The sequence below is a fragment of the Protobothrops mucrosquamatus genome, unplaced genomic scaffold (assembly GCF_001527695.2).
Source record: "Protobothrops mucrosquamatus isolate PMUCROS unplaced genomic scaffold, P.Mucros_1.0 scaffold_66, whole genome shotgun sequence".
Lineage (NCBI taxonomy): Eukaryota > Metazoa > Chordata > Lepidosauria > Squamata > Viperidae > Protobothrops > Protobothrops mucrosquamatus.
In genome coordinates this window covers 420,956-436,587 of record NW_015386142.1, presented here as the reverse complement: position 1 = coordinate 436,587, position 15,632 = coordinate 420,956, and the positions used below count along the sequence as shown (strand labels likewise).

Below are 15,632 nucleotides of genomic sequence, written 5' to 3'. Positions count from 1 at the left end.
CTCATTCAATTATTAATTGTATGTTAATTGTAAAGGAGTAAACTCTTTTTTGTTCTGGCCAATGATGAAACATGAGAGATGTAATTCAAAATATGTAACATTAGATGGTCTGCCTTTGCGCTACAAGCACTAGAAATTTGGTTAAAATTTCTCAATTTTATATTTAGCAAATTGTTTTCAATCATTAGTTCTGTTTAGCATAAGTACTGCTAGAAATAAATACTGGCCTATATATCATTGGTATCCTAGTCCGAACTACCCTGAAGGGGTGACAGAACTACGAGAAAGCTATATTTCAAATAATGAATTACTGATTAGATAGGAAGGAACACATCCTGGGCTCACACAGTGTCATAGTATTTTTTTTTGTGTGTTTTTTTAATTATTGTTGACTAAACAAAATGGCTGATTTCACCTATTTTATATAGCTACTAAGAAACTACATTTTAATTTGCCATATTTCTGATATCTTAACTATAGTATGGTTTAGATTATATGCTTTTTCTCTCCAGTCTTACATTTATTATCTGTAACCTCTGATTTGATCTTTTCTAGCCTAATTTCACCAGATACATGAACACTGTCTAGACTAGCAGAGTTGATGAGAAGTTTAACTACTATTCTTTATTTATTTATCAAATATTTTAATTAGATTTTACAAACCCTTTTAAAATTCTGTTTACCATTCTAATTCTGATTGGTGAAATCTTAATTAAATTTGATGTGGTTTTGGCCATGATGAGAAGAATATTGGAGCCTGAATTCACACACTGGTGACATTATATGAATATTAAAGCTGTAAATCAAGTGCTTGTATTTATTGTTATTATTTGTTAGTTTTGCTGTACAGTGTTTAGCATCAGCGATGACAGCTTTGGAAATACCAGAAACTTTGAAAACTGGATCATTTCAGAATGATTGGGAAGGAAATGCAACTTATACACTAAAAGAACGAGTTGTGAAATGGCTTCTCTTCTGCTCTGTGGAGGAAGTTATGGAAGATAGCATGGAACTCCCTCCAGTTTTGTGCAGGTATGCCCAGGAAATCAAGCAACTTAAAAAGAATTAGTTGTTCATTGGAGGAAATCAAACTTCTTTGGGTTTGTTTGTTTTTAATTTTACTTTGGTAAGAGTTTAGACTAGAGTATTACTTTGCAGAAATTTCATAGTGGATTAGAATTTAAATCACTTTGCCTTAAAATGTTCTTAGTTTTAACAACTTGTAACAAGTAATTGGTTTGAAGTCAAGTTTACAAAAGTAATAACAAATCTGCATTTTAGTGTGAATTTTTAGCAGAACAAACTTATCTCACAACAGTTTGCTTTCTACATTGTTATGCAGTTGAATGGCATGTAAATACATAGTGTTTTATGAAGAATATATAATATTTTCCATTTTTAAGGAAGTATCCAAACATACCATACAGGAAAACTTCTATAAATACAAAATACAAGTCCCGGGATTTAGTTTTCTTCTTTAGCTCTTGTGCTGCAAAATGTCACTCTAGTTCCACCCTACCCTAATCAGGAAAGAGTTGGCTCCTTCTACCTCCTCTCACTAGTTTTATTTTTACTTTTTTTAGTTCCATTTTCTTTTGGTTTAGTGTTTTGTAAACTTTTAGCAATTTGTATCATTTTTCTTTTCTTCTGTGTAACTGAAAAGCATACTGTATTGTATCACAGCCTACACAGATAAAAGGATCTAATGTATTTCAAGTCTAAGAGGCTCACAATAGTCTTGAAATGGTCACATGGACCATTATTGCTCATAGAAAAAATGCAAACCTGAAGTCCACATTTGTTGAGTGTAACCTTTTTCTAATTATCCAGGAAAAAAAAGGATACTTTTTAGTTCAGTCTAACCTAATAGCATCTCATACCTGGATATACATTTGACCACAGATTGGAATTGGGAGAATGTTTCAGTCCAGGACCTTGTAAATGGAACTAAATTTCCCCCCTCAGTTCATCTTTAGTTATTTTCAGCTTTTCGTAATATGATGGACATCATTTACTTAGGATTTTTTTCAATAATTGCTTCCTTGAGTTCTTGTAATTTTCTGCTTCTATCATCCGTGATCTAGCCACCTTGTCTTCTTTTGACCTCTTTGTCGAACTTTTCCAAACATCATGGGCTTCTTGAATTACTCTTGCCTTCATATAATGTATAAAAATATTTTAACTTCACAGTTAGTGCTTACAGTGAGCAATTTAAACGCTCTTCCTTCTAATAGCAGATGGATTATATGAAAATTTGTTCTATGAAAAATTTGACTGGGAGGTGATGTTCCAAGTACCCAAGAGGGGTAGCAAACAAACAAACAAACAAATACTTCTACCAAATACTTGATGCACAGTGAAAAATTAGACATTCATATGCATCCTCTATTAATCTATTAACACTGCAGTATTTAAACATATAAAAATACTGGTATATTGCATCACAAAAGAATTCTGTTTTTTTTTTTCAGTGACTTTCCTAAGCTAGAATTACAGAAGATCCTTGTAAGTCTGACTATGAAAAATTGTAGAGCGGCAATGGCATTTTTCAACAGTGCACCAAAATGGTATGTTTTTTTAAAAATTAATGAAGATATTTTCATAACTTGAAAATTATTTTAAATCTGAGTGTAGTTACAAAAACTTGAATAGCATTCTAGATTATTTGATAGCATGGGCTTATATGCACCATATAGTCTTGTGGAAATTATCTACTTCTTAAAAATATTATGTATGTATGTCTTCTAATATCCAAAAGGTATTCACAAAGAGTTTGCATTGTCTTGCTTCATTAGAAGCATTTGATACCACATGGTATTGTAGCTTTTGAAATCAATATTTGAAATGAAATATTTACATGTAATTGTTTATATTAGATGCAGATAGATATAGATGCAGATGCAGACTTGGACAAATACATACATTCTCTCTGTGTGTGTGTGTATGTGTACACATGTGACTTGATTGAGAACATTTATTTTCTGATACTAATAGTTAATGTTTGCTCTGAAAAAGGTGAAATAAAAAAGTTTTATCTTTTGTTGGACACTATATTTTTGTCCAAATATATTTGGAAAAGGTAAATTTAGTCATACCTAATATCTGTTTTTTTCTTCTTTTGTTTGGTTCTGTTTTTGAATCTAAAGACATCCTTTTAAGAATCTGGAATTGTTTTATTACATATAATACATGCATGAATACTGTTCTCATACAAATAGGTATCCCCAAAATGTCGGATATGATATAAATTTTATCTCTAAGTTGTTGCCCTTAAAATGCTGTTCTTCCTTTCCCTTTCAGAGGATAGAGCTGTTAGTTTGTGTGTTTGTTAGAATTATCCTCTGCTTCTTTCAAGGAGCTTAAGACAGCTTATATGGGAATCTCTACTCTATCCCCTGTAAGATAGGTTGGACTGAAAGAGTGAGTGGTGTCTTCTAGAGCCACCCAGTGAATTTCCATGGCTGATGGTGGATCTGAACCTGGATTTCCCCAGTCAAACACTATGAACCATGTTTGCCCAAAATGTTGATCTTGCCCGGGCTGCATTGACTGAAGAGAAATTGTCTTGAGCTGCATATAAAATATAGTTAATATATATAACAAACTTCCTTTAGTTTTTATATTTTTTATTTATTTTGTGGAGTCACATTACTAGTTGTTTAGGACCATATGTGTCCATGGGCCACATGTCGGACACGCCTGCTTTAGACACTATTTCACACTGGTTCTCTCCTATTTAACTCCTCTCTGTTCTAGATACATTGCTGTAAAACAGGATTTTTAAATATAGTGTGTCGTACAGGCCATAAAGAACTTTGAACCCCAAAAGTTATTTTAGATTTAAATATAAAAGCCAGCCAACTATATTAGGGCTGAACATTATTTTTCAGCTTAGCATCTTCTAAGCCACTGTTACTCTCTGGCCCTATATTTTTACCTTGGTTGTCTTCTTTGCATATACTTTGCACTCCTTTTTTTAATAAAATACATGTAATTCTCAATTTACAACTGAATTCTAATTTTCCATTGCTAAGCAAGATAGTTGTTAAGTGAGTTTTGCCACAGTTGTTAAGTGAATCACTGCAGTTGTTAAGTTAGTAACACAGTTGAAAAGTGATCTGGTTTCCCCATTAAACTTGCTTGTCAAAGGTTTGCAAATGGTGATCACATGACCCTGGGACACTGCAGCCATCATAAATACATGCCAGTTGCTAAGCGACTGAATTTTGATCATGTGACTATGGGGATGCTGCAACAGTCATGTGTGAAAAATAGTCATAAGTCACTTTTCAGGGCCATTGTAACTTTGGTCAGTACATGAATAGTGGTCAGTCGTGGACTACCTGTATCTTCACAAACAGTTTAAAATGAATTATTGAACTCTGATAATAAAGTTTAATGTGACTGAGTCATCCATTCCATAACTTGTTTAGGCCTGAATAAGTATAGTGAGCACTGAACTCTGCACAAATTTCATGTACCAACTTCAGAAATCATAGAACTGCCTTTCTGGGTGGGAGGGGAGTTTAACCATTATTGGATGCTTATTAACAAGTGATAAATAAATGAAAATAAACTTTGTTTTATTAAGCATGGAACATACCCAAGAGAAAGAAGAAACCAGTCTTTCAGAAATTGAAGCTTTTTACCTGCAGACAACCTTCAATGAAATCAATAGTTTTACAAATATGGCAGATGTATCAGAACACAAATCTTCTAGTTCCTGCCTCATTGTCAATCAGAGGCTTGAAGAAACCTTAAAACACGATCTTCTGATGATGTTGGAGCAGCTACTTAGCAACGTTTCTCTTGAGGTAAGCCAGAAAGAAAATTGAGCTCTGTGTTCATTGTGATGGGGTTATTAAAGTCTGACTTGTTTCCTATATATTTATGAATAGATTTAGGTGTTGGTAAAATGACTAAAATAGATTATGGATAAACAGGTTTTTAGGCCAGGGATGGATATGGCAATTTGAGAGCAAATCCACTTACAACTTGATCTGAAATCAAAATGTTCGTGGACAAACCAGTCTCATCCAAATGTAGATGACTTTGACCAGTTGGAAAACTTTAGCTTACCAAAAATGCATATTAAACTCCAATGTGGGTTTGCTCATTTTTCAGACTATACCTGTGGAAATTCTGATGCGGTTTACCAGCCTCTTGACTGGTGTTCTTGGCTGCTATTGTTATGCTGGCATTCTTACAGAAGAAGAAGCACGTAAACTGGATTTTTTTCAAAAAGCTAAGGTAGAACATTTTCATTTAAGTTAAAGTAATTGTTCCGAGTAGATATGAAGAAGCATTTATATGAGGATTAATCTCCAGAATTGATATAATCTCAAGAATCACATGAAGATGTCTGTAGTGTATGACCTCCTTCAGGTTTCATCCTCTTCAATTCATTTTCTAACTTCATCTTGGATAGTTTTTCTTCTCAGTCCTTTATAGACTTCTGTTGATATGCTTCTTTTAAATTTCCAGATGGGGTAATGGTGGGAAAAGAAAAAGACCAGGAAGCAATAAATTTGCAAATGAGATCAAGGAAGCATTAAGCATTGGAGAAGCATTAAGACGGTGTCTGTGTTTTTATTGGCAGTCCTTGCTTAACAATGGTAATTGGGAGCGGAATTTCCATGGCTAAGCGATGCAGTCAAAAGTGCAATGTCACATGACTACATTGCTTAGTGACAACTATCCTGGGAGTCCCCGATGTTATCATTAAGCAGACCTCCTTGCAACATCTTGCCAACTTTCAAAGCACATTCAGTGGGGAAGTTGGCAGGAAATTGTAAGTCCCAGGAGGTCTGCCAGCAGTCTGGTAAGCAGGAAAGTAGCAGCTGCCAGGTAGGGGCAGGTGCATGGGTGGTCAGTATGGGGGGGGGGGCTACTGCCAGGTCTGGGAAACTTACCAGTGCAACTTGCTGACTTCCCTGCATTGATTACTTGTGGGAAGCCAGCAATGAAGGTTGCAAATGGCATGGGATGCTGCAAATGTGAGCAAATTGCCAAGTGCCCAAATGAACATAGGGGCTTTGGGATGGCCAGAACTTTGGGGGGACCAGTTGTAAGATTCATTCATTCATTTGTTCATTCATTCATTTATGCATTCATTCATTCATTCATTTATTCAAAGCCTTTATAACTTCAAACAGTCATTGAATGAGTAGTCATTAACTGAGGACTAGTTGTATTGTTTTGCAAAGCAATGGTGACCAAGCAAAAATCAGCTTAATTCCTTATTCGCTGCAGTAGTAAAACAATTTGATTTATGTTGTAGAAAAATTACTCAAGAATGCATGTTGTTGCATGTGTATACTGTATAAAAATTATTCAAGAATAAATATTTACTGCAAAATATAAGCATGGATAAAGTGCCTGTATGAAATACTGTCCCCAAAGTCTTGAGAGCTAAATTGTCTCCCGTCGCCCATGAATGGAATTTCATTCTCTTATAAAAGTTCTAACCACTTATCTGAAAGTGTTATGAAGACGTGGTGTGAAGAAGGGAAAATAGGTTTTAGACACCTTAAGGAAAGAGTGATTGGGTAAACCAGGCCTTTCCATGCGTTCTCGGTGGCCTGAAATCTTATCTCCTAACAAAAATCATACTGCCAATTAATACATCCAGCACTCTCAGGAATGTAGACGCAAATGCATTGAGTAATTATGCAAAAATCTAGTTCTCTGGAGAAGACTCTCATGTTGGAAAAGGAAGAAGAGGAAGACCAGCTACAAGGTAGGTAGATTCAATTACAGGGGTGATGATCATTTCATGGAGAAAACCCATCTACATGATCGCCCAAGAGTTGACATTGACTTGATGGCACATAATTAAATTAGCAGTGAATAAGAACCTGATTCTTGCATTGTTTTTGCAAAGTGTTCAAAGAGCCAGTATTTTAAGAGGTAAAATATAAATTAATTCAGCTTACTCTTCTTTAAAAGCCCCTTGAGTACAAATTGAAAATGCAGTGGCTTCACAGAGATATTGTAGTTTAGCCTTGTAATTTCATATGAAAAGAATTGACACATGAGCTAAGAAATTTTTAATATTGGAGATGTTGAACTTGTTCCTTTGTTCTTTCCTTGACAAATCCTATCTGTAAATCAAAGCTTCTGGGGAAAACATTAATTTAGCTTAACATCATAGTATTTAAGTGGTGCTATATCCTTAATGAATCAGAAGAGCAAGGATTAGTAAATTTATTATTCTGTCTAAGCCTTTGATAATGAGAAGGTTGAAATTAAAATTTGTTTAATATTATTTCTGGGCTTCAACTTCACACATATATGTGGAAAAAAGTTGTCTACAATTTTATACTTGTCACAAAGCATCAGTTCTCATTAGCTACATAGGTAGTGATGATGATTGGTTGCATTTTCCAAGTTGGATGTGGAGATTCAGTTTCTGGATCTATCTAATGAATATGGTCTAAGCAAATACATTTTTGGGCTTGCATAAATTTTATCCTTGTAGACTTTAACTTTTTATTTTGACAGATAATAATTGGACTTAGCACACAAATGTGAATTATAATACTGGCTAAGTAGACAGACCAACATTTGAGTTCATTATCAAAATATTCATTAATTGTAGATAAATGCAGTTTGAAGGTTGGACTTTTTCAATCTCTTTTTAGGGATTCTTTTGACAAATTAAAATATTTTGAGCAAAACATGCCACATCTTAATGCAGTTAATTTATTAACAGTTGTAACTGGTTCTGTTTGGCAATGGACATAGTGAATAAGGGCAATATACAGAATATCCATATATGTCTATATCTATATCTATGTATATTTAAGATGAAAACTCTTAAATCATTTCATTTTATTCCTTTACAGTTATGTTTTAATTATGTGGAGGAAAGCATTTCTCAATCTAAAAACAAGCTAACTGAAGATTCTAGAATTGTTTCATTGAGGAATTTAATATTGCAGTGCACAAGTTGTTTATGCAACTGTAGCCAGGTGAGACTTTTGTTGGTCGTAGGGCAATCTTGAGTGTGAGCAAAATTGAAATCTCTGTATTTATGCCTAATTACTAACATATATATTTTGCAGAAAAATATGGAGGTATAGTTTATATAATATTGAAACTGCTTTATTATTTTAGTATGTGCAATGAGATTTTTGCAAATTATTCCTTCAATTACTGATTGTATAAGACCTAAAATGCCTAGGGGTGTTTTATTTCTTGTGAGGCTGAATCAGTCAGATTGACTTCAATGAAAATTAGGCAGTACTGATTTGAAGAAAGGACATTGATTCTGAAATTGATCCTTGCTTCTCAGGTAGCAGTATATTTCAAATTTTATCCTACAGCTTTAAAATTTCTTTTTAATAATACTTCCAGTCTTTCATTTAGTGTAATTTTACTTGGGTTGTTTGCATTTTACCTGAGCTATTTGCTTCTCATTAAAAGCATGTTCCCCAAGATGCACGGGGAATTGATTACAGGTTACTGTAGATTATTTTACATTGCAAAAAGCCAAATGCTTCATTATATTCTTTTACAATTATTGTGTCTTCTGCTTTTATTTGTTGGCTATTTAAATTTAGTGGCTGCCCAACTCCAGCAGATGCAGGACAATGTACAAAACTAAAAAAAGACAAAAATAGCTAAAAGTATTAATCAAATAGACAACCCTAGCTAAAATAAACTAATAATAGCAAACTCAACAAAATAAGGAACATTGAACAAATAATAAATATCAACCCTAGGTCTTCAATGCCAGGTTTTCAAAGCTTTCTGGAAGTCTAGGAGAGATGGTGATACTTATCTCTTCTTATTCTTCTTACTCTGTTTCAACAGAATAGTCCTAAAAAGAGTTTGTCTACCATCTTCTTGCATTTGTTAACATCCAAGTTGATGAATGATCTTGCAAATATCTGCAAACTTCTGGTGAGTAGATATGATGTGAGGTTTGTTTACCTCCCAGAGACTGTATTTTTAAGATGAAGAATTCATTCTAGTCAGTGTTTGGAATTCATGCTGTGATTCCTTCATTTTCTTTAAACAAATGGAAAATAACCTTTCTCTGTCCTTTTCCACATCTTTCTCTTTACACTTACATCACTCTATTTGCAGACTTGTATACCTTTAACCGTGGTAGGGAGCAGCGGTACTTCATTGCTATAATTAATCTCTTTCAGTTAGATAAGCATCATGTGAGCAAACACAGATTTTAAAGTTCATTCTGCTTGATAGAACAGTACTTAATGCAGAAGAGTAAATGCTGTGGACAACTTGAATGGCAATATCCAGTGTCTATATTCCTCTTAGGAACTGTACAACTGTGTTTCCTCTACTGCCACTTACTTGCTTCTCAAAATAAAAAAAAAATAACCTATCTCTGGCAAATGGTATATTACCTAAGTACAGTCACAGTCTTGCCTATGACTATTTTCTCAGTAACAGTAACTGCTATGAAGTAAGTAATCAAGTAATTGGTTACAAAATGTGCAGCACATAAAGGTTAATAAGTTAAATCTTTATAAATAGTTTATTCTAGTTTTATATAAAGCACAATAAAAATTTCACTAATTTTCATATAATTATTAAGCTGTAGTCATATTGGTTTTATTGGCTTTAGTTATTAAAAGCAGGAAAACTGAACAGAGATTTTGTTCCTGTGTAAATTCCACAGCCAAGGAAAGTCAACACGAAAAACGTAGCTCTATTTCTTTGCTTAAATTGCTTAAATTATCTTATTAATTACTAAATTCTAAATTGACTTTCTTTGCAAACACCCCCATTTTATGGAAACTTTATTATACAAAGTAGCCAATCAACATTCAAACATTAATGAACATGTGGAAGTGAAGCTTCTTTACTGAAGCAAGACTTTAACAAAAAGATGTTGTCTAGTTTTTATCTAGAGGTATTTGTAGGGAAGAGGTAAATAGATGTTATTCATAAAATTACATTTATTTAAATTTATTACATATTTATTATAATGTATTGCTCTCATTATAAGAGAGATGGTATGAATAAATATCTTCTATTAGATGTTTTCTACTGGAAAGTCAAGTGAAGCTGGAGAAGTGGACTTAATGGAAGATTTTCCTGAAGAAAGTAGAATGGAAGAGGGAAACCAAACAGTCTTTGATCTATTTGATGATGAGAGTAATGAAGTTGGTGAGGTGAATGAAGTTGGAGACTTACACACCTTGAAAGGTATATTTAGTCTGTTTGATGTATATTTTTGTGTGATTGAATGCTTTTAGAAAAAATGTGTTTGGGAAGTGAGGAATTATAATTCAGGTACTTGAAGCAACTTCAAAAAAATACACCAGAAATTATTGTGATACAATGATTTGTATGAGAATTTATAAAATAAAGGCTTTTGTAATGTCCATATAGCATTCACAAGATTAACAGCTGCTTTTTGGACCATGTTACTTCCTTAATGACCAAAGAGGAAGTAAGGTCATACAGAAAGTCCAGTTGCACTCACATGATTTTCTGCTCAGTGATTGAGTTGCTGTTCCCAAATGTGGTTACTATGTGAGGAATACCTTTACTTGTGATTACTGCCTCTTTCAGAACTCAGTTTTGTGTGTCCTTTACCAACTGATACTTCGTTATAGAGCTTTTAAAAAAGAGCACATGATCACCATTTTGGAATCTGTTCAGAGTCTTCTATTTTTTTCAGTTGGAGATTCTAAGGATGTTTTTTGTGATATGAGCAACCCTATAACTTTCATACATTGAATTATAAGGTAGGGCATAATAGGGCAGTGAGAACTATAAGGCATCCACATCAAGGCAAGTATCTATATCAGGAGTATCAAACTGCCGGCCCGCAGTCCGGATGCATCATAGCGAAACCGCACCTACCCCATTGCCGGCAATGGCAAAAAAGTTGTGATACGTCGGGTATGTAGACACAGAAGTGTAATTAGAGTGTGTAGACCAAAGACTTGTTCTGTCATCCCATAGTTGAAGACCTTGTATATTTCATCCCATGGTTCAGTTGTGTTGTTTTGGAGATGCTTAGAAAAATTGCCATATGGCAGGTTTTGAAAAGACTGAGGTGATGACTTTGTTTTCTGTTTTAAAAAACCCTCAAAGCAGGGCAATGCTGCCTATCTAAATAAACAAGGTATATTGATAAACATTAATTCTCTGACTCTTTTAAACTTCTACAGGTTGATAATTCACATTATACTTTCCTCATGCCAATGTTATGTTAATACATTTTTGTAGTATTGTTATATTTTTACCTAATTTCATTTTATATGTAATAGCCAATGTGTTAATTGGCGGAAGGTAAGCAGAAAATAATATGCATTCTGATTAAGTGCAATTGGTTATGGCTTCCTGACAGATAATTAAGTATAAGTTTTGAGAGCTGTCTTTTCATAGCTTTTATATGTTCATCACACAGGTGCCAAAAGTCCATTATCAGAAGACCATCTGTCTAAGCAGGATTTGCTTCTTCTTGATGTTTTGAAGTTCTTGTGTATAGCTACCACAGCAACCACAGTACAAACAGTTCCCTTTAGATGTTCCGAAATTTGGAGGAAACTTTTAGTGCTAATTGATGGAAATTCATTTGATTTTATCAAACCTTTACATTTACATGTGGTGAGTATAATGAAATACTATTTTGTTTTGCCTTCTGTTTTTAATGCTGTTGGAGTGTAACTTATTTTAAAATAAGTTAACTTATTTTATTTCTACACCAGCCTTTGTTTCAGAGAAATTAAGAGTGACAAAAAGCTCACAAACAATAACATAGTCTTAAAACCATCACAATAAAATCAGCTGGGACTACCTTGTAAATATCTGGGTTATTAGCTGTTTAGGATTTTATAGACTAATTTCAGCAGTTCACATTAGGCCTAGTAGTTCATGAGTGATAAGAGCAGCAGATTGAGGACCTGTTTATTTGGAAAATCAAGCAGCTCTGTTCCATTCTAGATGTAATTTCCAGAGGTACCAGTGTACAGTGCATTGTAGTTATCAAGAAGTTATTGGAATACGGATCATTGTACAGGGTTATAGCTGTATACTGCCATATCTGAGCATAGGTCTGTTTTGAAAAAACCAATGTTGACAACTGAAGGATTCTTTTTGCTGTACTATCAAGCATATTTTTGTGTCAATTATACATTTTTGAATAATAATATACTTAAAAGTATATATAAATAAAAGTATATTTTAAGAAGAGATTGGACAACCATTTGTCTGAAATAGTATAGGGTTTCCCTTCCAACTCTCTTGTTCTGTTATAAAAATTATATCTTCAATATAAATTTGCTCACATACTAAATATAAATGCAGTATAATTTTGTGCATTCACACAGTTGTACATAAACATTGATATTATGTCTTTAATTGTGGTTTTCACTAGTATTTAGTCTTGTTGAAGGAACTTCCCAGTGGAGAAAACCCCTTGCCAGAAGAATATGTTGTCTCTTTACTCAAGCTTCTACCGTAAGAAAATAATCTTGCTTAATAAAATTAATTCGCTATATTTATTTTGAGATTCAAATGTTTAGTTATTTCTTGTAGGGAGATATGTTCCTTTTATCGTTGGGATCAAGATGTTTGTGCAGCAATATTACATAACCTTCTTCCAATGGTTACTATTTTGGGAACCTTCAATAGAAATTCCGAAGATCTAAGAGAAGCCCGGTGTCAAATCTTAGCTGTTGTTGGAGCATTTTGGTAAGTTAAGTGTAAGTTCAGCTCCAGATTATTTGCTATTAGGGAAAGATTGAATGGAAGATCTTCCTGAAGGCTCGCTATGACATGTTTCATAAACATTTCACAATTCAACCATGTTAAGTAAGTTTCACTTGGTCTACAACTCCCTTTTATAGGGGAAGATGTTAGAGAAGGTGGTAAATTGACAATTACAGAGCATGAAGCATTTTTAATAGCAGTAAAGTGAATGCAGAACTAAGTATTAATTTTATTGTCTGGGATATTCTTTCATTTGTTTAAGTAAAATTAAGCGTAAATATGCTTATATATAATTATGTATAAGCATATTGATTTCAATCAAATTTAGGCCTAAATGTATGCATCCAATCTTCAGTATTTAAAGATAGTGAGACACCAATTCAATTAAATGAGTGTTAGATTGAGTTTCTATAAGAAATTTCCACTAATTTTACTGGCAGTTGTTCTGAAATAACTAGGATTTGCAACTTAAGTGTATTCATTTAAGGACTTCATTATTTTGAAGACACAAAAGTAATTTATTTAATGCAATTCAAGTTGTAATACAGTGGTGGAAATAGATACCTTTTAATAAAATTGAAAAATGGCAATTGAACAAATGGTCCTTAGCAAAACCAATGATTAGTACAGTTTAGTTTAACTTTTCTGAAATTTAAAAACTAACAAAAATCCTTTGAAATGTTTAATAAAAAAACACAGTATATTTCAAAAATCCTAAAAACAATTTTGTATGTTTTGACTTTTTTTTAAAGAATAGGTTATATTTTATTAAATGCTTTCTATTTCAGGCATTTAGCAAATGAAGGGAAATGTTCAGTTCTTGTAAGAATTTCTTTAGTGAATTGTATGACAGCCTTCCTTCATGTAAGTAAAAATCCAGAAGCATTTAAGAACTACTATTATTGCTATTAAAGTACTACTTATTTAGATTTCTAAATCTATAAAAATACAATGAAGACAGTTCTTTTTTCCCATTTTTCCCCCCAGGCTGACCCTTATTCAGAATGGGCTGTGCTTACATTTAAAAGTGAAAATTTACCTGTGAGAGATGCTTTTCCTCAATTTCTTGCAGATAACAACTTTCAAGTTTGTACGATTGCAGCTAAGTCAGCAATCAGGTATACATGTACAGAGTCTTAGAGTTACAGTTTGTCTCTAGTTTATTAAAATCAACACAATTAAAATTATTTATATTGCTAGTTTATTAAAATTACTTAACAGTTCATCTCCTTTCAGAAATATATGACATGAAAATAAAGAACTAAGGAACCTGCTTAAACCATTCTTCTTTCAAATGCTTCATGTTTGAAGATTTAGGATAGGACTGGATATACCTAGCACTATCTGCTCAGGAGGCAGAAAAAAATCTTGTTCTAATAAATAACACTATCAGAAATTTATGATGAATCTTTCTTCAGGAAGGTGGCAGTTTGATTTTGAAAGAGCTGCAGTAGTCTGTTATGTCTGTTTGTCTTTCAATTTGTGTTCATGTCTCTTAAGAAAAAGCTAGTTCCCTAAGCTAGAAAACAAGTTTAGCTAAATTCTTATTCTACAAGTTGATTACTTTTGGGAGGAAATTCAAGCTGATAAATTTTATTTTGTTAAAACATTATTTTAGAGAGAGAAAAACTCCATGAGAACAAAATGGAAACAACACAAATCTATTTTATTTTAGAAAAGAATATACACTTTAATTCTAAATTTCCTTTCTCTCTGCTTGATCATAAGTTTGTTCCAAGATGTGAAACTGAGGGATACTACTGGTTTAGTGAAAGGTCTTCCTTTGAAATTCCAACAACGAGCTTTTGAGAATTTGTACATCAAAGTTCAAGAAGGAGCAAAAAATTTGGTAATAATTATTACTAAGCATGCATGAAGATTACAAGTGTGAGCATTTCCCTCACTTATTGATCCAAGAGCATCTATTTGAAAAGAGTTTGTGAGAACTGTATCCATGGCTCTCCCGTCTCGTTTTTCCATCTGGTATTTCTTTGTTGGTTTTCTCTGCTTGTTCTGTGGTTTTGTGCCAATGTTCCCTGCCCAATCCTCCCCTTCTCTTACTTCTTACTGACCTTCTGTTCCTATTTCTTCCTGTGTTTTTCCTGCCAGCTTACTACCTTTCTTCTCCCTTCTATCCCCCCAACTCCTATCCCACCTTTTCCACCCACACATCTTTACCCACAGATGTACATGTTTTCGTTCCCCTCAAACACTTTCCCACTAGCCCCATTCCTCTCCCATACTACTTTCCAATCTGTTGTTGTCCTACTCATCCTCAATGCTATTTTTCACTATTTGTACCACCCTAAACTTCCCATGAGTCCCCCCTGGCTTGCTGTTCTTTTTTTCCCCTTAGAAAGTCTCTTGAGAAAAGACACCTTTATGGCATTAGCAGATAATTCAGTTTTAAAGAACAGAAAACTAAATGCGAGAGAAGGAGGTGCATGGGAATAAAAGAACATTTTGTGCCATGTCAAACTTTACAAAACAAACATTTTAAAAATATTTTGAATATTTTAGACTGATTATGTTTATCAAAATTTGATCCATCTTGGTAGAATCTCTTTGATCATTTGTTATACCTGTGTTGGAATGTTGTTTTAATAAAAAAATATAATTAAATCTATGTGTGTAACTAAAAAAAAATTCTTTCACTTTGTGCTTTGTCAGTTGAAGGCATGTGATACAGGGAACCAAAAAAGCCATCCTGATGAAGAACATAACAGAAAAACAGTCCTACTCATGTTAATAACTATGATTTTGTACAGCAGTCCTGTGTGTGAGAAACAAGCATTGTTTGCTATTTTCCAGTGTATTAAAAGGAATGGATTAGATCCTCAGCTTGTAAGGAAGGTAATTACTGAATTAAAGAAGATAAGTTCAACTACCTGCAGTAAATATTGTTCTACAAATTCCAAATAAATGAAAGTAAG

At 33.3% G+C, this 15,632-nt stretch overlaps 1 protein-coding gene across 1 annotated transcript in view; it reads left to right on the top strand.

The window, feature by feature from the left end:
- The window catches only part of ATM (ATM serine/threonine kinase), a 61,625-nt gene that overhangs the window by 7,263 nt on the left and 38,730 nt on the right, over positions 1-15,632 (top strand). The window contains 14 exon segments of the mRNA XM_029283539.1: positions 838-1,032; positions 2,472-2,567; positions 4,592-4,814; positions 5,125-5,250; positions 7,848-7,973; positions 8,818-8,907; positions 10,014-10,182; positions 11,396-11,595; positions 12,365-12,447; positions 12,526-12,681; positions 13,488-13,563; positions 13,687-13,817; positions 14,428-14,554; positions 15,394-15,552. Coding sequence (XP_029139372.1) covers positions 838-1,032; positions 2,472-2,567; positions 4,592-4,814; positions 5,125-5,250; positions 7,848-7,973; positions 8,818-8,907; positions 10,014-10,182; positions 11,396-11,595; positions 12,365-12,447; positions 12,526-12,681; positions 13,488-13,563; positions 13,687-13,817; positions 14,428-14,554; positions 15,394-15,552 — 1,957 coding nt within the window.